The sequence below is a fragment of the Lucilia sericata genome, unplaced genomic scaffold (assembly GCF_015586225.1).
Source record: "Lucilia sericata isolate MDLA Ls3-8-SP2 unplaced genomic scaffold, ASM1558622v1 Contig000176F_arrow, whole genome shotgun sequence".
In the NCBI taxonomy this organism is placed as follows: domain Eukaryota; kingdom Metazoa; phylum Arthropoda; class Insecta; order Diptera; family Calliphoridae; genus Lucilia; species Lucilia sericata.
In genome coordinates, this window is record NW_023994204.1 from 192 (window position 1) to 27344 (window position 27153).

Here is a 27153-nt window from a genome sequence, read left to right on the forward strand (position 1 = left end):
CTATAGAATATAATCTATAGAAGAAGCTTTTCTACCGAAAAGAGTGAAAGAAGAAACTTTTTTATAGAAAAGATTCCAGACAACACAAATTTCTAAAGAAAACAGAATATAAAAGAAACTTTTCTATAGAAAAGAATATAATGAAGATACTTTTCTATATAAAAGAGTCTAAAAGACACTTTTTTTTTATGGCAGAAGGTGTAAACACTTTTCAATGGAAAATAGTGTAAAGAAGTTTATTTCTATTGGAACGTCTAAAAAAGAAACACTCTATAGAAAAAAGACTTTAAAAAAGATACGTTTCTATTGAAAATGTATAAGAAGACACTTTTTTTATAGAAAAGTCTCTAACGAAGGCACTTTTCTATCGTAGTGTTTAAAAAAGACACTTTTCTATAGAAAAGAGTGTAAAGAATATACTTTTCTATAGAAAAAAGTTTAAAGATGAAACTTTTTATAGAAAAGCTTCCAGACACACACCTTTCAACAGAAAACAACAACAAAATACACTTTTCTATAGAAAAGAATATAAAAAAGAGTTTAACTAAGAATCTTTCCTATAGAAAATAGTCTATAGAATAATTTTAAACTAGAAAAGAGTATAAAGAATACACTTTTCTATAAAAATAGTCTAAAGAAGACACTTTTCTATAGAAAATTGTCTAAATAAAACTTATTTCTATAAAGAAGAAACACCTGTTTATAGAAAGCAGTATGAAAAAAGTTTTAATAAAGAATTTTTCTATTGAAAAATTTCCAAAAGAATAATTTTTAAATAAACTTTCAAAATTTTATTTTCAATATTTATACTTATCCAACCAATACATTTTCAATAAACCATGTTTTAAACATACTTCTTATACATACCTGTAACGAAAAAGAAAGAAAAAATCCATTAGTTCATTATAGAAAATAATGCACATGATTCCAAAAAAAAAAAAACAAGAAAACTTAAGTATAAAAAGTTCAAAACTCAAAACATTAAAATGTTGTTTCATGTTTATAACGAAAAAAAAATAAGAAAAAACCCTGTTAAAAGGTGTAAATAATACTCGAAAGAACAAGTGCTCCAAAATAAACGTACCTATATGTACATCCCCTTTTTTCAGTTCATTTGTAATATAAACCATTCAACTGCATTAAGGGTAAAACCCTGGACAAGTTGTGTTAAAATAAAATAAAAACAAAAACAATGTTGTATTTAAAATACATGGTGGTTGTTGCCAAGAAAATAAATTACAAAAAAAAAGAATTGCTTTAGAAATGTAAAAAAAAAAACTAGGAATTTTTATAATGTACAAATGCAGAGAAAACAAATGAATTAATTCTAGAAGTGAAAAGTTAAAAAACAACAAATAAACATTGGAGAAATGTACGAAATAAGGGACGCTACCGAAAAAAAAATCGGTGTCATTTTATTGGGAATTTGCAAAAATTTGAAACAGAATAAAAACACTACCTTAAAAGGCACTTGTCTATAGAGGAGTTCAAAGAAGACACTTTTCTCTGAAAGAGTGTAAACAAGATACAATTCTATAGAAAAAAGACACTTTTCTATAGAAAAGAGTCTAAACAAGAAACTTTTCCACAGAAATGAGTCTAAACAAGACACTTTTCTATAGAAAAGAGTTCAAAGACACTTTTCTATAGAAAAGAATAGAAATAAGACACTGTTCTATAGAAAAGAGTTGAAACAACACTTTTCTATAGAAAAGAGTCTAAACAAAACACTTTTCTATAGAAAAGAGTCTAAACAAACCACTTTTTAGTAGAAATGAGTCTAAACATACCACTTTTCAATAGAAAAGAGTCTAAACAAGACACTTTTCTATAGAAAACTGTCCAAACAAGACACCTTTCTATAGAAAACAAGACTATTTTCTATAGAAAAGAGTCGAAAAAAGACACATTTCTATAGAAAAGAGTCGAAACAAAACACTTTTTAATAGAAATGAGTCTAAACAAAATACTTTTCTATAGAAAAGAGTCCAAACAAGACACTTTTCAATAGAAAAGACTCCAAACAGGACACTTTTCAATAGAAAACAGTTTAAACGAGATACTTTTCTATAACAGTGTGTCGAAACAAGACACTTTTCTATAGAAAAGATTCTAAACAAGACATTTTTTTATAGAAAAAGAGTCTAAACAAGATACTATTCTATAGAAAAGAGTCTAAACAAGACACTTTTGTATAGGAAAGAGTCTAAAGAAACACTTTTGTATAGAAAAGAGTCTAAACAAAACACTTTTCTATAGAAAAGAGTCTTAACAAAACACTTTTCTATAGAAAAGAGTCTTAACAAGAAAGTTTTCTATAGAAAATAGTTTAAATGAGACACTTTTCTATAGAAAACAGTCTAAACAGAACACTTTTGTATAGTAAAGAGTCTAAACAAGACATTTTTCTATAGAAAATAGTCTAAATAAGACACTTCCATAGAAAAGAGCCTAAACAAGAAAGTTTTCTTTAGAAAAGAGTGTAAGCAAGACACTTTTCTAAAGAAAACGGTCTAAACAAAAAACTTTTATATAGAAAACAGTCTAAACAACACACTTTTCTATAGAGAAGTATCTAAACAAAACACTTTTCTATAGAAAACAGTCTAAACAAGACACTTTTCTATAGAAAGACTCTTTTCTATAGAAAAGAGTCTAAAAAAGACACTTTTATATAGAAAAAAGTTTAAACAAGACACTTTTCTATAGAAAAGAGTCTAAACAACTCTTTTCTATAGAAGAGTCTAAACAAGACACTTTTCTATAGAAAAGAGTCTAAACATGACACTTTTCTATAGAAAATAGTCTAAACAAGAAAATTTTCTATAGAATAGAATCTAAACAAGACACCTTTCTATAGAACAGAGTCTAAACAAGGCACTTTTATATAGAAAAGAGTCTAAACAAGACACTTTTCTATAGAAGAGAGTCTAAACAAGAAATTTTTCTATACAAGTCTTAACAAACACACTTTTCTATAGAGAATAGTTTAAACAAGGCACTTTCTTCTAAATAAAACACTCTTCTATAGAAGAGTTAAAACAATTTTCTATAGATAATAGTCTAAGCAGATCCAATTTTATACAAAATTTTGAATAAGTCTCTTCTATAGAGAAGTCTACATACATAACAAGGCACTTTTCGATAGAACAGAGTCTAAACAAGACAGTTTTCTATAAAAAAAGTTTTCTCTATAAACTTTTTTCTAAAGAATAGAGAAGACTCTAAAAAATACACTTATCTATAGAGGAGGGTTTAAACAATACACTTTTCTATAGAAAATAGTCTGAGCAGATTCCATTTTATACAAAAGTTTTAACAAGACTCCTGTATAGAGAAGACTCTAAACTAAACAAGACACATTTCTATAGAAAAGTTATATAAGTACTTTTCAATAGAAAATACTCTAAAGAAGACTTGTTTCTATAGAAAAGAGTGTAACTAAGACACTTTTGTATAGAAAAGAGTCTAACTAAGACACTTTTTGATGGAAAAGACAATTTTCTACAGAAGGAAAGAGCCAAGACAAAACATTTTTAGCAGTTTTCTCTAGAAACATTTTCTATAGAAAATAGTCTGAGCAAAAGTTCTTTCTATTTTATTAGTTTTTCAATATTTTGAATTTTTTAAAATTTTAATTTTGACATGTTACCCATGACCTGTAGACTCCTATAGTAGCAACTGTAGCTCTTCATAAAAGCTCCATTACAATAGTTCATTGTATATTGTAAAGTTATTTAAACCTATTAAAATAATTTTATCTGTTTTGTTTTGTACTTTTTAGTTTTGAAATTGAACATAGGGAAAGAACAAAGTTTTAATAAACTGAGAAATAGAATAAAACTAGTGAGAAATTAAAATACAAGTTTTGCAAACAGTTAGGGAAATAGTTAAAGGTGCAGTAAAGAAAGGAAACTTAAAATTGGGGAAGAGAAAAGAAAAGGAATAAAATTACATGCGAAACTTTAAAAAAAATCAGCGGGAAAATAATGTTGTTGTTGTTGTAATACTTCGTCTGGAGCCGATTGATCTTTACTGAAGGAAAATAACTTTCAGTTGAGACTGCTGTAGCTAAGTTGACAATCTTTAATAGAGTATAACCTGGATTATGCCAAAGCTAAGACCCAATTACCGTGGTTACAACAAAGTAATTTTATGATGGCCAGATATTAAACAACACCTTACAAAGTAAGGCATGAAGTAATGAGGGCGTTGAAGGTGAAATGATTAATAGGGATTTATAGCCTTAAAACTGAACAATAGTTTGCTAAAAACGTGCCCATTGAACTTGTCTAACCTTTTTTTCTATATCAGAAAAAACTGCACATTCTACCATTTAATCATCAATGAAATGATGACGATGTTGTTGCTGATGAAATTAAAGTGTTGCTATCGTCGACATATACTATTCCAGCGTTATTCATACATCCATTTATTCATTAATTCAGTCCGTCCCGACAGGCACCCATTGAATGAACGACATTCAATCAAGCTACTTGACTTACACCACCTTTGAAATGATGACATGCCAGCGAGCTATGGCTATCCAATCATACCACACGTTTATGTTCATGGCAGGCTTGCTTGGAGGCGAGAGAAACTGGCCATAAGCTAGACATCAAATGTACATAGATGTGGAGTAGAGTAGAGTACAGTGTGGAGTAAAAGCAAAGTAACTTGAAAAAATGCATAGTAATCTCACAAATACTAATAGTTTTTGAGCTCCCACAATTAGAGTAATAACTCTAAGAAGTCTTTGAGATAACCTTAACTCCAACAAACAACTCAAAATTAAAAAAATTTAAATCTATATTTTCGAAAAGTTTCCTCTTTTTCGTCTCCCACTGTTTTCTCTGGTCTTGACTGCTGGTTGTGCGCTTGCAACCATACCAAATATTACAAATTACTTGTGCAGCAATAAAAAATAGCTGAATTGAGGCCTAAAGGCAGTTAAAATTATATAATACTCTTACTCGACAATATTTTATATGGAAAACATTTATAATACTCTTTTTCAAAGGGAATGGAATAGTCCTTTTAATCGAAATGAAAAGAGCACAGACTAATAGATAAAGAGATTTATGCTAATAAATTGTAGTTTAATTAATAATCTTGTTAATTTTAAAGGGGATTTATTGAAAATAATATGTAAAATTTAATTTGAAAGGAACGTACTTGATTGTAGCGGAGAACAGAAGTCAACCGCGATAAATTTTCTTATTACAGTTTTTTTTAGAAAATTTTTGATAATTTTTTTTTATTATAAATTTTTTATAAAATTTTCTTCAGGAAAATTTTTGAATTTTTATTTTTATAGAAAATTTTCCCTAAATTTTCTTTTTATAGAAAATTTTCTCTAAATTTTCTTTTTATAGAAAATTTTCTCTAAATTTTCTTTTTATAGAAAATTTTCTCTAAATTTTCTTTTTATAGAAAATTTTCTCTAAATTTTCTTTTTATAGAAAATTTTCTCTAAATTTTTCTTTTTATAGAAAATTTTCTCTAAATTTTCTTTTTATAGAAAATTTTTTCTAAATTTTCTTTTTATAGAAAATTTTCTCTAAATTTTCTGTTTATAGAAAATTTTCCCTAAATTTTCTTTTTTATAACAAATTTTCTTTTTATAGAAAATTTTCCCTAAATTTTCTTTTTATAGAAAATTTTCTCAACATTTTCTTTTTATAGAAAATTTTCTCAAAATTTTCTTTTTATAACGAATTTTCTCTAAATTTTCTTTTTATAGAAAAATTTCCCTTAATTTTCTTTTTATAGAAAATTTTCCCTTAATTTTCTTTTTATAGAAAATTTTCTCTAAATTTTCTTTTTATAGAAAATTTTCCATAAAACCTAGTCCGCCCGATACCCATAACCGTCCAACTGTGTGAGGAAAACACTATGGAGCCTAAAGGGAAGGATTTGATGCTGTTTGTTTGAAAATATGCAAAATCGGTCCACATTTGACTTTAGCCTCAAAATAAGATGCACTTCAGTAACTGAATTTAAAGTTCATAACGTGCTTAAACAGGATTTTTATGAACCAAAATGTCTCTACTTTATGACTATAACTTCTTCACTTTTTGTTAAAACCCCCATTCGTTTAACTCTTAATCCTTTTTATTGCTATCCAGCTGATTTTAAATATAAAGTCCGTTTTTATTTATATAAATAAATCCTGAGTACATACACGAAACACTTACATATATCTTGTTGTAGCCAGCTTAAATGGACTTAATCTAGTTTATCTACTGTCGGTATAAAAATAAGCTCTCGTCGCAACAGATGTTAAAGTTTATTTTTATACTTGGTTTTATAAAAAACACAAAAAAAAACTCCCAAAAAATATAAACAAATAAAATGAAATAAATAGTCATGTCTGACATTCAAAAAAACTACAGCAAATGAAATGGCCATTTAGCCCTCAGAAAAATAACACTCAGCCGGCAGCCAAGCCTACTAGAAACAATCAACCAAGCATTCATTCATCTAGCCAAACAGCCAGCCAACGAATCAACCAACCAACCAGCCAACCGTCCATTTAGCCATCCATCCATCAGTCAAAGTAATTCATTTATTTAAATTTTGTTTGATTTAAACTGGCTGCTGTTTCTTTTCAGCACATGAAGCTGCTGCTGTAGTATTGGTTTTGCTTTGGTTTAAGATCTTTTGAAGTACAAATAAATAAAAAAAAAACGATATTGTGTTTTTGATATGTTACCAAAATAGTCAAACAAGTACAATATAATTCTTCATACTACAATAAAAAAAAAACAAATTCTATAAACAGAAAGTACCCATGAAATGATATTAAACAACTACTATGACTATGACTATGACTACGACTACCAAACTGCTACCAACCAGCCACTCACTCCATAGACAAATTTTTATGAACTTAATAATGGCGATGTAGGTGGGTAGTCGTCCTCTACGTTTTTACAATGTGTTTTAAATCACTTGTGTTTCGTTCTTAGTCGAAACGCGCAAAAAACAACACCACTCCAAAATAGTAAGAACAAAAAAAATCCAAACAAATTTTGCACCCACTCTCTATCCAGCTGCGTAAAATGTGAATTTTGTTTTGCTATAGTTATTTGTTTTAGTTGGTGTTTTTTAAGAGAGTTGTAGACAAAATGTTTGACTATTACGGTAGACATTGGCTGGGTTATGGAAGGTATGGTTAGACTACTTGACTTTAAGAGGCATTTTAAATTGTTCGCTTTCTTCATTCGAGAGTTGGTTTTAGAAATACTACTTATAAATTACAAATGGAACCGATTTCTAGTCCAAACGAACCAGTCACAGCAGTGATTATAGGGGAGGAAACTGATCGGGGTCGTTACAAACCGATTTCTAACTCCAAAAACCCAATTACTGCGCTAGTTCTGGTGAGGAAACTTATAAGGGTCGTTAAAAGGGTCGCCAGTTTTTTAAGAGAGTTGTAGACAAAATGTTCGACTATTGCGGCAAACATTAGATAAGTTATAGAAGGTGTGGTGTTGCTAGTTAGACTACTTGAGCTTAAGAGGTATTTTAAATTGATCAATTTCTTAATTCGGGAGTTGGTTGTAGAGATACTACTTATAAATTACAAATAGAACCGATTAGACTCTCAAGGAACCAGCCACAGCACTCATTATAGGATAGGAAACTGACAGGGGTCATTACAAGCCGATTTCTACCTCCAAAAAACCGATCACTGCACTAGTTCTGGTGAGGTAGCTTATAAGGGTCGTTAAAAGGTTCGCAAGTATTTTGTAAAGAATTTCAATTTTCTCAAGTTACAAATCATATTACGAACTGAGTATATCTGTAAATTTTGTCTAGAAAAAATCACTTTTAATATTCGCACATTTGTTAACCTTTTGCCTCCACATTTATGACCAGAGGCTGTTTTGATTGACTGCCTGTGGAGCTAATAATATCAGCAGGTATGGAAAATTCAATACTATTTGACATCAAAAAATGGCGCAGTACCCCAAAGAGTAGTCCACAGTCCACAGACAAGCCATAAGCTTGCCCATACACAGACTAGTCCTTAGATTTGTGGATAGAGCCGTATATAGACTAGTCCCTAGATTAGTATATAGACTATTACATAGACATAGACTAGTCCACTGACTCTAGTTCATAAACTAGTTCATGGACTACTACATAGACTGGTCGGTTGATGAAGTGGTCTATGGACTATTATATAGTCTAGACAATATACCAGTATATATACTAGTCCACAGACTAGTCACTAGACTAGTTTATGGACTACCAAATAGACTAATCAATCGATAAATCCATAACCTATTTCATAGAGAAGTCCACAGACTAGTCCATAGACTATTTTAAAGATTCCATAAAATAGTCTATAGACTAGTCCATAGAATATTTCATGGACTATTCCGTAGACTAGATTAGTTAATAAACTAGTCCTTGGATAAATCAATAGACTAGTCAATAAGGTATTCAATAGACTAGTTTCTAGACTAGTCAATCGATAAAAAATTGCTAAAAAATTATTTAGTATTTTTAACCCTTAAAAAGTACGCTTTTGATAAAAGTTAGTACTATTTCGAACTTTACATTTCCATCCCTGCTACTTGTAAGTATTCAACAAATTGTCGATGTAAAAAGTTTAATTCAATTTCAAATAAAATTTGCGTAGTCTTATTTTTAACTTAGTGCCTCAAATACTATGTTTTTTTGAAGGCGCAACGGAAACAATTTTAAATTAACAATTAATATTTGTTAAGCTTATTCACATTTTTTTAATAACAATTTGTTAACTATTATTTTTAAGCAATTAATTTAGATTTTATTACATTCAGCAATGCATTTAATAATATAACGAGCTAATTTACTATAGGTGGAGGTGTAGAGTTATTAAAATTAATTGGATTTGAATTTGATACACACATTTTATTTAAGAAAAAATTTGCAAATATTATAACAGTAATATGAAATGTGATAACTATTGGCCTGTTGACTATAGACCGGTATATAATTTCCAATATAGACCAGTATATTCTATAGTATTGACTTTAGACCAGTCTATAGTCTGGTCAATAGACTTGACTATAACCCAATCTATAGTCTTGACCACAAATCAATCTATAGTCTTGACTATAGATCAGTCTATAGTATTGACTATAGATCTGTCTTTAGTCTTGACTATAGATTAGTCTATAGTCTTGACTGTAGATCAGTCTATAGTTTTGACTATAGATCAGTCTATAGTCTTGACTATAGATCAGTCTTTAGTCTTGACTATAGATCAGTCCTTAGTCTTGACTATAGATTAGTCTATAGTCTTGACTGTAGATCAGTCTATAGTCTTGACTATAGATCAGTCTATAGTCTTGACTATAGATCAGTCTATAGTCTTGACTATAGATCAGTCTATAGTCTTGACTATAGATCAGTCTATAGTCTTGACTATAGATAAGTCTATAGGCTTGGCTATAGATCAGTCTATAGTTTTGGCTATAGATTAGTCTATACTCTTGACTATAAACTATAGACTTGACTGGTCTATGTCTACAGTCATGACTATAGATCAGTCTATAGTCTTGACTATAGATCAGTCTATAGTCTTGACTATAGACCATTCTATAATCTTGACTATAGACCATTCTATGGTCTTGACTATAGACCAGTCTATAGTCTTGACTATAGATCAGTCCATAGTCTTGACTATAGATCAGTCTATAGTCTTGACTATAAATCAGTCTATAGTCTTGACTATACACCAGTCTACAATCTTGACTATTGATCAGTCTATAGTCTTGAGTATAGATCAGTCTATAGTCTTGACTATAGAGCAGTCTATAGTCTTAAATATAGAGCAGTATATAGTCTTGACTATAGATAAGTCTATAGTCTTGACTATAGATAAATCTATAGTCTTGACTATAGATAAATCTTTAGTCTTGACTATAGATTAGTCTATAGTCTTGACTATAGATAAATCTATAGTCTTGACTATAGATTAGTCTATAGTCTTGACTATAGATTAGTCTATAGTCTTGACTATAGATAAATCTATAGTCTTGACTATAGATAAATCTATAGTCTTGACTATAGATCAGTCTATAGTCTTGACTATAGATCAGTCTATAGTCTTGACTATAGATCAGTCTATAGTCTTGACTATAGATAAATCTATAGTCTTGACTATAGATCAGTCTATAGTCTTGACTATAGATCAGTCTATAGTCTTGACTATAGATCAGTCTATAGTCTTGACTATAGATCAGTCTATAGTTTTGACTATAGATCAGTCTATAGTCTTGACTATAGATCAGTCTATAGTCTTGACTATAGATCAGTCTATAGTCTTGACCATAGATCAGTCTATAGTTTTGACTATAGATCAGTCTATAGTCTTGTCTATGGATCAGTCTATAGTCTTGACTATAGATAAATCTTTAGTCTTGACTATAGATTAGTCTATAGTCTTGACTATAGATAAATCTATAGTCTTGACTATAGATTAGTCTATAGTCTTGACTATAGATTAGTCTATAGTCTTGACTATAGATAAATCTATAGTCTTGACTATAGATAAATCTATAGTCTTGACTATAGATCAGTCTATAGTCTTGACTATAGATCAGTCTATAGTCTTGACTATAGATCAGTCTATAGTCTTGACTATAGATCAGTCTATAGTTTTGACTATAGATCAGTCTATAGTCTTGACTATAGATCAGTATATAGTTTTGACTATAGATCAGTCTATAGTTTTGACTATAGATCAGTTTATAGTTTTGATTATAGATCAGTCTATAGTCTTGACTATAGATCAGTCTATAGCCTTGACTATAGATCAGTCTATAGTCTTGACTATAGATCAGTCTATAGTCTTGACTATAGATCAGTCTATAGTCTTGACTATAGATCAGTCTATAGTCTTAACTATAGAGCAGTCATGACTATAGAGTCTTGACTATAGATCAGAGTATAGTCTTGACTACAGATCAGTCTATAGTCTTGACTAAAGATCAGTGTATAGTCTTGACTATAGATCAGCCTATAGTCTTGACTATAGATCAGCGTATAGTCTTGACTATAGATCAGTGTATAGTCTTGACTATAGATCAGTCTATAGTCTTGACTATAGATCAGTCTATAGTCTTGACTATAGAGCAGTCTTTAGTCTTGACTATAGAGCAGTCTTTAGTCTTGACTATAGAGCAGTCTTTAGTCTTGACTATAGAGCAGTCTTTAGTCTTGACTTTAGAGTAGTGTATAGTCTTGACTATAGAGCAGTCTATATTCTTGACTAAAGAGCAGTCTATAGTCTTGACTATATAGCTAGTCTTGACTATATAGCAGTTTAGTTTTGACTATAAAGCAGTCTATAGTCTTGACTATAAAGCAGTCTATAGTCTTGACTATAGAGCAGTCTATAGTCTTGACAATACACCAGTCTATTGTCTTGAATATAGACCAGGCGGTGGTCTTGATTATAGACCAGTCGATAACCTTGACTACAGGCCAGTCGATAGTGTTGACTACAGACCGGTCGATAGTCTTGACTAAAGACCAATCTATAGTCTTGACTATAGACCAATCTATAGTCTTGACTATAGACCAGTCTAGAGTCTTGACTATAGACCAGCCGATAGGCTTGAATATAGATCAGTCTATAGTCTTGAATATAGACCAGTTTATAGTATTGACTATAATAGACCAGTTTATAGTATTGACTATAATAGACCAGTCTATGGTATTAACTATAGACCACTCTATAGTACTGACTATAGACCAGTTTATAGTCTTGACTATGATAGAGCAGTGCGGTCTATAGTCTTGACAATAGATCAGTTTATAGCCTTAACTATAGTTTAAGCCTTGGATATATTGCTGTTTCTGAATATAGACCAGTCTTGCCTATGTACCACTCTATAGGGTGTAAAAAATGTATTCAAAATTTTCAATAAAAAAGAAATTTTGATAATGACTTTAATTAAATCCATTTTATATTCCCATTGCAATTCCCCTTATAATTCACTTTAAATAAATGTTTCACACAAACCTCTAGTGATTTTAATAATTACTAAAATAATATTTATTGTTTATCTAGGTACAAAATAAAAATCTAATAAATCCCTTCAAAAAAAATATAATACTTTAATAAACTAAATAGAAATAAATTATTGCAAAAACTGGCCGCTAACAATACCACCCCCACCCTTCTACCAAAAGCTAGTGAGAAAAATGTTTTTGCACTTTGTCGGCAAATTCACATAGAAATATTGTGTGCTGCTCGTGTTTTACATGCAACATTAAACGCATAAATTTTACATGAAAAAATCCCCTTTAATACCATACATGCAACTTCAATTGGCAATTAAGTAGCCTCTGACAAAATATCCTCTCTATGTTTGTGTGATTTTTGTTATACAGCTGGAGATAGATATATACTATGTACATATGTGGTGTAATCACTTTTTGGATTCCCACAGGACATCCCTAGAACAAAAACAAAATATGCATTCGTGTTTTGGTAATAACAATAATGAAATTTCAATGTTCATAGTTACTGTATGAATGAAGCTAAAGGGAGGAAAAAGGACATGAGACAATAACCACATTGTAATGCTATCTCGTTCTATAGTAATGTAATATGTATGTTATATTGATAGAAGGGAAGTAAACTTCATAACCAGACACACACGTAAATACTTTACAAGTTGTAATGAATTGAATTTTAGTCTATAAATGTTTAACTCTCTCTTCTCCTCCTCCTTGTGGGATACTTGGAATATGTGAAATTTAACAATAAATAATCAAGTGATAAATGATTGTATTATAATGACATTTTTTGGCATGTATTGCATATAAATTTGAGCTACAGTGCTCAATAAAATTGAAAACACACTTTAGGGAAATTATGATGCTAAACCTTAACAATTAATATTCAAAATCCGTCCATTACATGGTACATTTCTTATGGGGTTTCTTTTAAAACTGTCTTTCATAATGTACGTTCAATTTCGCCTTCCACTGTATCCCTGCCTGCATATGTGTGAAATATTCGGTACATGATAACGATTTTTTGTTAAGTTTGACCATCTTCGTTAGTTTGTTTCTGGAAAAATCTTTCAAATTACACATACAATCTACGCTTACTGATTGTCTGGTATTGTTAGTTGAGCTGCTGCATAAAATTTCTTTTACTATTCTTCATAATTTTTACTCTCTTTCAATCCCTGTTCTTCCAAAGGGGGCAGGAAGTAAATAGTGTTTGTCATGTACTTCCGGCCTAAAGTGTGAGTATTTGTAAAAATTTCTATGTATTTTTTCAAAATACAATTTATCATTAGTCGGTCTTTGTGTTTACCGCCTATGTGTGTGTGTTTGTTTGCCGACCATTCAATACTTTTTCTCTGTTCTGCCAACCGACGACCACTTTAGATAAATTTCTTGGGGAAATAGAAAATTTTATTTTATTGATAATTCAATTTATCATTGAAAACAAGCATCATGAAAACAAGTTTGTGGAAAAATAAAAAAAACTATATTTTTACAAACAAGTCAATCATTAGTTCAATTGTTATATGAAATATTCAATGGAAATGTCAAGAAGTGTCAATTTACTACTAGTTTATAATTTCAAATATTGTGTTCTCTCTCTCTGATTGACTTAAATTATATCTCTATCAGGCATGGTCAAATCAGTACTAGTCTAATCTTTAGTCTAGTCTATAGTATAGTCTATAGTATAGTCTATAGTCTAGTCTATAGTATAGTCTATAGTCTAGTCTATAGTCTAGTCTAAAGTCTAGTCTATAGTATAGTCTATAGTATAGTCTATAGTATAGTCTATAGTATAGTCTATAGTCTAGTCTATAGTCTAGTCTATAGTCTAGTCAATAGTATAGTCTATAGTATAGTCTATAGTCTAGTCTATAGTTAGTCTATAGTCTAGTCTATATAGTCTATAGTCTAGTCTATAGTATAGTCTATAGTCTAGTCTATAGTATAGTCTATAGTCTAGTCTATAGTCTAGTCTATAGTCTAGTCTATAGTCTAGTCTATAGTCTAGTCTATAGTCTAGTCTATAGTCTAGTCTATAGTCTAGTCTATAGTCTAGTCTATAGTCTAGTCTATAGTCTAGTCTATAGTCTAGTCTATAGTCAAGTCTATAGTCTAGTCTATAGTCTAGTCTATAGTCTAGTCTATAGTCTAGTCTATAGTCTAGTCTATAGTCTAGTCTATAGTCTAGTCTATAGTCTAGTCTATAGTCTAGTCTATAGTCTAGTCTATAGTCTAGTCTATAGTCTAGTCTATAGTCTAGTCTATAGTCTAGTCTATAGTCTAGTCTATAGTCTAGTCTATAGTCTAGTCTATAGTCTAGTCTATAGTCTAGTCTATAGTCTAGTCTATAGTCTAGTCTATAGTCTAGTCTATAGTCTAGTCTATAATCTAGTCTATAGTCTAGTCTATAATCTAGTCCTATAGTCTAGTCTATAGTCTAGTCTATAGTCTAGCTATAGTCTAGTCTATAGTCTAGTCTATAATCTAGTCTATAGTCTAGTCTATAGTCTAGTCTATATCTAGTCTATAATCTAGTCCTATAGTCTAGTCTATAGTCTAGTCTATAGTCTAGTCTATATCTAGTCTATAGTCTAGTCTATAGTCTAGTCTATAGTCTAGTCTATAGTATAGTCTAAGTCTAGTCTATAGTCTAGTCTATAGTCTAGTCTATAGTCTAGTCTATAGTCTAGTCTATAGTCTAGTCTATAAGTCTAGTCTATAGTCTAGTCTATAGTCTAGTCTAGTCTAGTCTACTAGTCTATATTCTAGTCTATAGTCTAGTCTATAGTCTATAGTCTAGTCTATAGTCTAGTCTATAGTCTATAGTCTAGTCTATAGTCTAGTCTATAGTCTAGTCTATAGTCTAGTCTATAGTCTAGTCTATAGTCTAGTCTATAGTCTAGTCTATAGTCTAGTCTATAGTCTAGTCTATAGTCTAGTCTATAGTCTAGTCTATAGTCTAGTCTAGTCAGTATAGTCTAGTCTATAGTCTAGTCTATAGTCTAGTCTATAGTCTAGTCTATAGTCTAGTCTATAGTCTAGTCTATAGTCTAGTCTATAGTCTAGTCTATAGTCTAGTCTATAGTCTAGTCTATAATCTAGTCTATAATCTAGTCTATAGTCTAGTCTATAATCTAGTCTATAATCTAGTCTATAATCTAGTCTATAGTCTAGTCTATAGTCTATAGTCTAGTCTATAGTCTATAGTCTAGTCTATAGTCTATAGTCTAGTCTATAGTCTATAGTCTAGTCTATAGTCTATAGTCTAGTCTATAGTCTATAGTCTAGTCTATAGTCTATAGTCTAGTCTATAGTCTAGTCTATAGTCTAGTCTATAGTCTAGTCTATAGTCTAGTCTATAGTCTAGTCTATAGTCTAGTCTATAGTCTAGTCTATAGTCTAGTCTATAGTCTAGTCTATAGTCTAGTCTATAGTCTAGTCTATAGTCTAGTCTATAGTCTAGTCTATAGTCTAGCCTATAGTCTAGTCTATAGTCTAGTCTATAGTCTAGTCTATAGTCTAGTCTATAGTCTAGTCTAGTCTATAGTCTAGTCTATAGTCTAGTCTATAGTCTAGTCTATAGTCTAGTCTATAGTCTAGTCTATAGTCTAGTCTATAGTCTAGTCTATAGTCTAGTCTATAGTCTAGTCTATAGTCTAGTCTATAGTCTAGTCTATAGTCTAGTCTATAGTCTAGTCTATAGTCTAGTCTATAGTCTAGTCTATAGTCTAGTCTATAGTCTAGTCTATGGTCTAGTCTATAGTCTAGTCTATAGTCTAGTAGTCTATAGTCTAGTCTATAGTCTAGTCTATAGTCTAGTCTATAGTCTAGTCTATAGTCTAGTCTATAGTCTAGTCTATAGTCTAGTCTATAGTCTAGTCTATAGTCTAGTCTATAGTCTGCACTTTAATAGTTTTTGCAACAATATTGCTTCATGCCGTTGATGAAATATTATCATTGAATCAAGAAGCAATTTCATTCAATCAATGAAATAGGATTACAAAAACATATTCATAAAATTAATGAATCATTGTGCATTAATACAATGATTAAGTTCATGTCTGGAATACATCAAAGTCCTATATACACAATCTCATCTCTTATGGGATATTAAAATCGTATTACCAGCCTTCGAAATTAATTTCTCTTCAAGAAATCAGTTGAGATTCTTTTAGATATTCCCTTTTATATAACTATTTCCCTATATTTCTATATTTTAAAGTATATCTAATATTTCCGATCAATATCTCTGTCTCTCTATATGTGTATTTAATATTTTATGACACATTTACATTATACTTTGGCACCTTATGCAATTGCAATTTGTTTTACAAATTTATCATCATACTAAAATCAAACAATTCCCCAATTCATAATTTATAACAAACGACTTGATACGTTTTTTCTTACTACATACAATATATTCAATTTATGGTCTATAACTGAATGGTTATAGAGAAGAGCTGCGATATGAGAAAAAAAACAGAATACTAAAAACCCAAAAACAACTAAAACTAATAAATGAATGAAATAAAATAAAAAAAAAAGAAAAAAAAAAAATAAAACATATTAGAAATAAAATCAAATGCTTTGTGCCAAAGGCATTCTTAGAATTCTACTGCATGCCATAAATTACAATTGAACTTATGTGCATAGAAATATATGTATATAAAGAGCCACAGTGCAAGAGAGTGTTGCACCCGTATGTATATGTATATTTGTTGCAAGTGCTAATGGTGCTAAAAGCATACGTAGCGCCGTAATAGCTTTGAAACGTATGAATAGCTATAGATAGCCACTGCTGTGTAACGTAGTCAGTATTTTAGTGCCAGAATAATTTCATTTAAATTTTTTTAAGTAATTTTGCCAGCAAATAGTTTTTGATTGTAATCTTTGTTTTTTTTTCATTATTTTTATATTGATTGCTATTTTATGTTTGTAATAAATGTAAATTTAATTTGAAATAAAAATTAAATTTTAAATGAAAATTTAAATTTTACAAAAAAAAGTTAATGTGGCATGAAAAAACCAATTGCATAAAGAAAAATTTTAAACAATTTGTATAAATTAATATAATTTAAGTTTTAATTACTTTAAGTTTTACTAGTGATTAGGTGGTATGAATATTTATACATGATTGTTTATATTAAACGCTTCATTTACTGGGGACTGAAATTGAAATATTAGTTTGTTTCCACTTGGATAAGTTTTCCTCGTATTTTTTCTGAGAAAAAATTTTCATTATTCCTAAAAATTTTCTTATAAATTTTAAAAGTTATTGTGTGAATTGTTTGTATGATTAATGGGGTTTGTCCATCTAAGGAAATGTTATCGATTATTTTGTTTTTTAATTTCCGTTTAAAATTTTATATTCATTTTGCTAAATTTCATTTTCATTTCTTTAATAATAAATTGTTTAAAAAGTGAAAAAAATTAAGAGTTTACATCCGATTGAGAACTGTTGTATGATTGAAAAACCAAATAATACTTAATAGAGACATGTGATTTAGGACAATATACTACTAAAGACCACCAATTATAGCCAAAATGGAAGCATAAAAACCTATGATTTAAGACAATATCAGAGCTAACATAAAACTGCATACAGGCCAATGATTAAAGCCGAATATCAAACGATGAACATACATACGAATGAAGTCAATATCCGACTATATAGAATCCAACGATTGGTGCTAAAATCACTCCATATTCAAGCATATGAAGCCTTAATATCAAAATTAAATTACAACTAAATAATGTTCAACGTTTGAAGCTAATATAAAGCTACAGTCAGCCCAATCTAGGGCCTGCCATGACAACTCGTATAGGTCTATATAAAAAGCGAAGAATTCAGCTAAAAGCAGACCAAATAAACAGCTTCAATTAAGCCAAGTTACGATTAAATAAAGACCAATGATCGAAACCAATATCGTAAGTCTAGTCTATAGTCTAGTCTTAGTCTAGTTTATAGTCTAGTCTATAGTCTAGTCTATAGTCTAGTCTATAGTCTAGTCTATAGTCTAGTCTATAGTCTAGTCTATAGTCTAGTCTATAGTCTAGTCTATAGTCTAGTCTATAGTCTAGTCTATAGTCTAGTCTATAGTCTAGTCTATAGTCTAGTCTATAGTCTAGTCTATAGTCTAGTCTAGTCTAGTCTATAGTCTAGTCTATAGTCTAGTCTATAGTCTAGTCTATAGTCTAGTCTATAGTCTAGTCTATAGTCTAGTCTAGTCTAGTCTAGTCTATAGTCTAGTCTATAGTCTAGTCTATAGTCTAGTCTATAGTCTAGTCTATAGTCTAGTCTATAGTCTAGTCTATAGTCTAGTCTATAGTCTAGTCTATAGTCTAGTCTATAGTCTAGTCTATAGTCTAGTCTATAGTCTAGTCTATAGTCTAGTCTATAGTCTAGTCTATAGTCTAGTCTATAGTCTAGTCTTAGTCTAGTCTTAGTCTAGTCTATAGTCTAGTCTATAGTCTAGTCTTTATTCTAGTCTTAGTCTAGTCTTTAGTCTAGTCTTAGTCTAGTCTATAGTCTAGTCTATAGTCTAGTCTATAGTCTAGTCTATAGTCTAGTCTATAGTCTAGTCTATAGTCTAGTCTATAGTCTAGTCTATAGTCTAGTCTATAGTCTAGTCTATAGTTTAGTCTATAGTCTAGTCTATAGTGTAGTCTATAGTCTAGTCTATAGTCTAGTCTATAGTCTAGTCTATAGTCTAGTCTATAGTCTAGTCTATAGTCTAGTCTATATAGTCTAGTCTATAGTCTACTCTATAGTCTACTCTATAGTCTACTCTATAGTATACTCTATAGTCTAGTCTATATAAAATTATTCCATAATACAACGATGAAAATTGTACCATATATAGGAAATCGATTCTAGAGAAATTACACCAGATAAAGATTCTCAAAGTCTCGATGGATACCATGTAAGACCTATGATTAAAGCAAACCCCTTCTAATTAAACCCCTAGATAATAAACCATTATTGGATCCAAAATTGTATCTACGATTTAGGTCGCAATCAGAACATACATGTGTATAAGTAAGACCTACTATTAAATCCAAAATATGTTTCAATATAGAAATGTACATAAATCAAAATTCGATTTTTAAATATATATATACATTATTTTCTTTAATTTTCTGTAACTTAATTTTTTTAAAACTTTTAAAATTTTAAGCAATTTTTTTTTTGTTTAAAGCATTTCCTTTTGCAATATATGCATCTGTTTATTTTACATGTCCAGCCTATAAAATATATATATATATTTTTTTTTCGTTTATTTATCTGGAATTAAAACCAGCAGCGACCACAAGACTGCCGGCAAACTGCAACCCAAAAAAACAAAGTACAGTAAGGCATAATATTTTAACAAACAACAAAAAAAGACAACAGTCATACATATTTAAACAAATAAAATAAAAACAAACAATAAACATTGTATATATTTACACAAAAAAAAATCTGTTTATATTTGCACATTCTCTTTTACAAATATGATTTCATTTTATTTCTTTTTTTATTTACACACACTATAAATGCCATTAAGAGTTTAAGTGAAAAAGGGACTTTAATAAAAAAAAATATTTAATTTTTTTATGTATATTCATTAAGTTTGCAAAAATTGCCAGTTAAGCCTTTTTTCCAGTGATTTTATTCAACCATTACAAAAAGCATTTGTTTGCCTATAAAACTGTATGAAAATTAACACCATCATGATAGCAGTTGCTTAAATAATATAATTTTTTTTTAAATATTAAGAAAAACCAAGTGCAAAAAATTTTTTGGAAAAAAGTATCAGTTCAAACAGAGATTTTAATATTAACAACAAATAGAGACTGATTTTTAAACTTATTTTTTTTTTGCCAGAATATGCTAATTAGTTGATATAATAAAAAAGTGTTGTTTCGTTATAATAAAAATTAAAAAGTGTTGCCATGTTTTATGGAAATATTGAAGGTAGAGCTACAAATGATGCTAAAATTGTGCTAAATGGTACTAAATAAAGGGTATAGAATGGAGGTGAAGTTACAAATGAAGCTAAAATTGTACTAAACAGTACTAAATACAGGTGATAGACTGAAGCCTAAAAGGTACCAACGATTGAATGGAAAATGGTAAAAATATAATTCTAGAATTGAAGCTAGAATTGTACCAAAACAAACATTAGATTCAATCAGAAATGGTACCAACTAAAGACCTAAAATAGTACCGATAAGAAAGGCCTGCAATTGAAACTAAAATAGTATCAAATAAAGACCTACAATTAAAGCTAAAATAGTATCAACTAAAAACCTTCAATTAAGACTAAAATGCTGTCAACTATAGTACCGCAATGGAAGCTAAAATGGTACCAAATAAAGGGCTTCAATTGAAACTAAAATATTACCAAACTAAGGTTACGACTGAAGCTGAAATGGTACCAACTAAAAGCATTCAATTAAAGCTAAAATCCTATCAAGTACAGTCCTGCAATGGAAGTTAAAATGGTACCAAATGAATGGCCGTAATTAATACTCAAATAGTACCATACTAAGGTTATGACTAAAGCTAAAATGGTACCAACTAAAAGGCTTCAGTTAAAACTCAAATCCTATAAACTGTAGGCCCGCAATCGAAGTCAACAAGGTACCAAATAAAGGGCTGCAATTGTAACAAAAATAATACTAAACAAATGCTTACGATTTTAGCTAAGATTGCACCGAATAGAGTACTACGATTGAATCTAAACTAGTACCAAATAAAGACCTACAAGTGAAGCTATAACAGTACCAAACCATTAAGTCTTAAATAGTACCAAATAAATATAAACGATTGAGGCTATAATGGTACCAAATAAAGGCCTGCTATGGAAGCTGAATAGTTCGAAAAACAGGCCTACAAATTAAACTTAAATGATATCAACAAAAGGCCCGCAATGGGATCTACAATTGTACCAAATAAATGTCTATGAATGAAGCTAAAATGGTACCAAAAAAAGGCCTACTATGGAAACTAAAATGATAAGGGCCTACTACAGAAATGGTACTAAATAGAGTCCTGTAATGGAAGCTAAATTGGTACTAAATAAATGCCTACAATTTATACTAGAATAGAACCAAATTGAATCTACAATGATACCTAAAAAAGGTCCATAATTAAAGCTTCAATAAAGCCAATTAAAAGTCTACAATTGAAGCTGCAATGATACCAAATAATGTCCTGTAATTAAAGCTAAATAGTACTAAATTAAAACTTAAGAGCGACACTAAATTTAAGCCAAAAAAAGTACCAAATGAAGACCTAGATTTTAATTGGATATGACGCCAAATTAAGACTTGACACTGCCGCTAAAATAGCAGTTTAGTTTATGCTCTAAATAATAGAAAAATTGAAGATTTAATTCTATTAATAGTCTGTTTAAAATCACACAGTGTTGTGTAGTTAGAACCATTTCAATTTGATAAATGTGCAAATATTTAAAACCTGCTTATTATCATACTTCATGTACATATGTAAATATGATAAACGTGACAATGAGATATTTGTTTAAGTATTTTACAGGGAAGGCCTGTCTGTCGATATAAAAAAACACCATTTCCAAAAGCATCTATAGAATATCATGAAATGAAAATACAAATTTGTAAAAAAATATTTAAATGAACTGAAGAATGGTAGATTACTCTAACGAAAAAGTACTTTTTAAAATATGCTAGAAAAAAGTACTTTCCAATATATGAAAACTGAATAGTACCAACTAAGGGCCTTCAATTAAAACTAAAATATAATGAACTAAAGGCCTACAATGGAAGCTTAAATGGTACCAGTAAGTAAGTAAAATAGTACCAAATGAATGCCAACGATTTAAACTAAAACAAGTAAGAAAGTATAGTCGGGCGTGGCCGACCATATGATGCCCTACACCAGTTATGAATATTAAATGTGATTTATTTTTCATAATATCTCATTTATCTTCAATATTCCCTTGTTCCGATACCTTTAAGCAATTTATGGATGAAAAGCTAATTTTCTGAAAGAGGCTTTATATGGGGGCTAGGGGCAAATATGGACCAAGCCCGATAAAATTTTGTGAACACAAATATCGCTGAATTTCATCGCGATATTTGTGTTTATAAGTTAATTTGGGACATTCAAGTAATTTTCTAAAGGGGACTTTGTATGGGAGCTAGGGTCAAATGGGGCCCGATCTTTATGAAATTTGGCAGAGTTATCAAGACTTCTATAAAACTTAGTTGTGCCGTATTTTGTCGATATATCTGTATATTTAACATAATTATGAGCTCAGAAGCCCTTTTCGGGCGGTTCTGTTCTATGGGGGCTAGGTGAAATAATGGACCGATTTTAACCATTTTCAATAGGCTTCGTCCTTGGGTCAAATAAAACGTGCGTGCCAAATTTCATCCAATTATCTTGAAAATTGCGACCTGTAGCTTGCGCACAAGGTTTACATGGACAGCCAGCCAGCCAGCCAGACGGACGGACGGACGGACATAGCTTAATCGACTCAGAAAACGATTCTAAGCCGATTGGTATACTTTAAAGTGGGTCTAGGACGAATATTTTTATATGTTACAAACATCAGCACAAATCCAATATACCCTCCCCACTAAAGTGGTGTAGGGTATAATGATACCAAACAAAGGTCTACGATTGAAGCTTAAATGGTACCAATTAAAGGCCTTAATTAAAGTAAAACTAAAATAGTACAATATGAAGATTTAAGAGGGGCTCTCAGTAGTAGTTCCCAACAGGTTGGTTTTCAAACTAAATTAGTTAATTTTCTTTGATACTACATATTTCTATATTCTACCCTTATAATTACCCCCTTATCACACAAATATATCATGTAATCTGCTTAAGATAACCTAATAAAAATTTACACTAAACAAACAACAACAACACAAAAACCAATTATAAATTGTTTGTCGTAGTAATTATAAAAAATGTTAAAATCATAAAAAACTTAACACTTTCTTTAATTTAAAATAAAATACTAACACCATAAAACTCACTTTATAAACACTTTATAAAAGACTCATATATAGAGAGCATGTTGCCCTCATAAAGAAAAACAGAAACCACAACAAATCCAGTAAAAAACGAGACCGTGTTTAAGATATAAAATAAACAACTGAGACCAGGTACTCGACAACAACAAAAACATAAAATTTATATAGTTCATATTTTATCAGTTAAGACCACACATTTTTATATAAATTACAAACAAAAAACTATTTAGAACAACAAAAAATTTAATTAATTTTGATATATTTAATTAAACAAAGGAGTGGTTAGGGGTATTAAAATAATGTATAATGCTTTAAAATATAGAAAACTATATTCAATGTAAATATTTATGTATATTTACATTTGTTTATTTTAATTTAAAATGGAAATTGCTTTTAATTTTTAATTAGTTGTTGAATAAATTTCTAAAAATGAATTAATTTGAAAAAGTAATTTGTTTTTCAGCAAATAGCCAAGGGAATTGGTTATAGAAAGGGGAATAGAAAAAAGTTTAATTTAAAATAATTTAATTGAGTTATTACTTACGATATTTATACTTATCAGTTATATATAAACTGCTCAAGTTTTAAAAAATTATGTCAAAAAGTACGTACCTGAAAAAAGAGAAAAAAATAGTTTTTAATTAAAATAGTAATTAATTAATGATCAAAAAGGTACTAAATAAAGTCCTACGATTGGAGCTAAATTGGTACAATATGAAAACCTGATATTTAAGCTAAAAAGGTACGAAATAAAGTATTATCATTAGTACCAAATAAGTACTAAATGAAGGTAAAATATTAACAAACAAAGGCTTTAGTTTGATTATAAGAGTGTGTAATATAAAGACCTACAAAAATGTGGGATTGAAGCGAAATTAGTACCAAATTGAGAACAACGACTGATGCTAAAATGGCATCAAATGAAGCCAAACAAAGGTAAAATGGTACCAAAAGAAGACCAATGATTAAAGCAGAAAATTGTACTAAATAAAAACTTAACATTAGAGCTAAAATAGGAACAACTTAAGACTTACGATTGAAGCTAATATGGTACCCACTAAAGACCTACGATATCAGATACAATTTTACCAATTAAAGACCTACGATTGAAGCTAAAATGCTACCAAATATAAACCTACGATTGAAAGTAAAATAGTACCAAATAAAAAGCTAAAGTTTAAGCTAAAATGGTACCAAAGTTAAGATTAAGATAAAAAATGATACCAAATAAAGTACTACAATTAAAGCTGAAATAGTACCAAATAAAGGCCTATGAATAATGTTAAAATTATACAAATATAAAAACCTACAATTGAAGATAAAATAATACCAAATAACAGCCAATATTTGATACTAAGAAAAGCCTAAAAGAGTCTAAAGTAGTTCTAAAAAGTACCAAATAAAGACCTGTAAAGGCCTGCAATTGAAGATAACATAGTACTAAATAATGATATGCAATTTGAGCTAAGATTGTAACATATAAAGTACTATGATTGAAGCTAAAATAGTACTAAATAAAGCTCCATGTTTGAAGCTAAAATTGTACCAAATAAAGTCTTATAATTGCAGCTGAAGTGGTACCTATGGTACCAAATAAAGAACTAAAATTAAAGCTAATATGGTACCAAATTAAGGCTCACAATTGAAGATAAATTAGTATCATACAACAGACATTATTTGATGCTAAAAAAGTACCAAATAAAAGCCTAAAAGAGTCTAAAGTAGTACTAAAAATACTGCTAAAAAGTGCCAAATAAAGACCTGCAATAGAAAATAAAATAGTACCAAATAATGATATGCAATTTGAGCTAAGATTGTAACATATAAAGTACTATGATTGAAACTAAAATAGTACCAAATAAAGCTCCACGTTTGAAGTTTGAATTGTACCAAATAAAATCTTATAATTGCAACAGAAGTGGTACCAATCAGGACCTACAATTGATACTAAATTAGTACCATATAAATTACTAAAATTGAAGCCAAAATGGTACCAAATAGACAGCTTCAACTGAACATAATATGGTACCAAATACAGTCGTACAATTTCAGCTAACATGGTATCAAATTAAGGTACTGCGATTAAAGTTAAATGGTACCAAATAAAGTACTTGAATTAAAGCTAAAATAGTACCAAATAACTGCTGATGCTAAAAAAAAGTATCAAGTAAAAGCCTAAAAGAGTCTAAAATAGTACTAAAAACTAACGCTTATGATTAATGCGAAAATGGTAGCAACTAAGAGATACGATTGAAGCCAAAATAGTAACTCAACGGTTTTAGGTAACACGCTGCATTAGAGGATAATATAGGACGAAAATGTACCCAATAAAAATGTACAATTTAAGACCAAAATTGTTCCGTGATTGAAATTAAAAATTTTCCAAAAATGTTGAAAATAAAATGGTGCCAATTATAGATGAAATTAAGAGCTACGATTGATGTAAAAATGGTACCACATTAGTTCCAGATAAAGCGCTGCGTTTGAGTAGAAAATATAGTACGAAATTGGTACCTAATAAAGCCCTGCGATTATATCTTAATGGTACCCAAAGTGTATATAAGAAAAATAGTATATCAATGGTTCTAGATATTAGGCTGCGTTATAGTATAACAATGGTTCTAGTTAATGCGCTGCCTTTGGGGATAATATAGGACGAAAATAAACCCAATAAACATGTACAATTGAATCTAAAAAATTCCAAAAAATCCCTGATTGAAAGTAAAAATCTCCCAAAAACAATATTGAGAATAAAATGGTACCAATTATAGATGAGATTAAAAGCTACGATTGAATTAAAAATGGTATCTCAATGGTTTTAGATATTGTGCTGCGTTGGAGGATAATATAGGACGAAAATGTACCCAATAAAAATGTACAATTTAAGACCAATTGAAACAAAAATAGTACCTCAATAGTTCTAGTTATTGCGCTTTATAGGATAGTATAGAACGAAAATGTATCCATTAAAAAAGTACAATTTAGGACCAAAAAAGTTCCCAAAAATGTCCCATGATTGAAACTAAAAAATGTGCCAATATTGAGAATAAAATGGTACTAATTGTAGATGTAGTTAAGAGGTACCTATTGAAGTAATAATGCGCTGCGTTTGGGAAGGAATGGGTACCAAATAAAGGCCTATGATTGTAGCTAAAAGGTGCCTAATTAAAGTGTATAATTAAATCTAAAAAAGTGAAAATATGCCAAAAATGAGAACAAAATGGCACCAAATATAAATGAACGTTTGTATACAAAATGGTACCATACTTTTAAGCTTATGATAGAAAGGTACTAAAACGAGACCTTTCATTACAAATAAAATTCACTTGATGATTCGTTATTCATCTTGCGAGCAAATTCTCTTGTTTAAAATTATATTTTTGTGTGTATTTCCTGCTTTTCGAGAGAAATTAACAATTATTTAAAGAAATTACTAAAAAGAAAGGAAAACATTTACTATCATTATTTAAACATTAAAACGATTTAATTGTAATTTTGTCAAAGAAAAACAAAAAAACATTTTCTATACAAGATAAGACTTTCTAAAGAAAGAAATACTAAATAAAGGCAGACAGAAAGACAGACAGTCGGACCTCATAAATTATAAACCTAGTTTATACAAACTAAGATTTTTATATCAATTATTTTGTTTTAATTCTATATGTTTAACAAGATAATAACTAGAGTCTGTCATACGACAGAAAATTTCACAAAAACAAAATCAACATGTCAACACAAATAAAAAAAAATTTTAATTATTATTAAAAATGAGAAAAATTTTACTTAAATGATGTAATAACAGAAAAATTTATTTCTAGTGAAAAAAAAAAGAATTAAAATTTAAAATGAATTAATTTGCAAATTTATAAAATTTCTTTATAAAATTTATTAATAAGAAGTTTTTAGTAAATCAAAAACATTATTATCATTAACATCAAATAAACATAAATTACTCATTCATTGGAATAAGTAAAGTGTCTGATTGAATGATATTTTATGATTGAAATCTGTTTTATATTTATACAGAAAAAACGTTAAATATTTTGATTTAAAAGTCACGTTTTATAATAAAAATATTAAATATTGTTTGTTTTAATGGCAGACAGACAG

General features: G+C 29.4%; 1 protein-coding gene across 2 annotated transcripts in view; it reads right to left on the minus strand.

Moving 5' to 3' along the window:
* Positions 1-813: 813 nt before the first annotated feature.
* LOC119601597 overlaps positions 814-27153 on the minus strand; it is a 42378-nt gene continuing 16038 nt past the window's right edge. The window contains exon 2 of one of the 2 annotated variants that reach the window (XM_037952620.1): positions 814-867. In XM_037952620.1, the coding sequence (XP_037808548.1) occupies positions 845-867 (23 nt within the window). In that variant the 3' untranslated portion in view covers positions 814-844. Of the gene's footprint in view, positions 868-23620; positions 23656-27153 lie in introns of those variants that run through there. The other variant, XM_037952622.1, reaches the window with a different exon arrangement.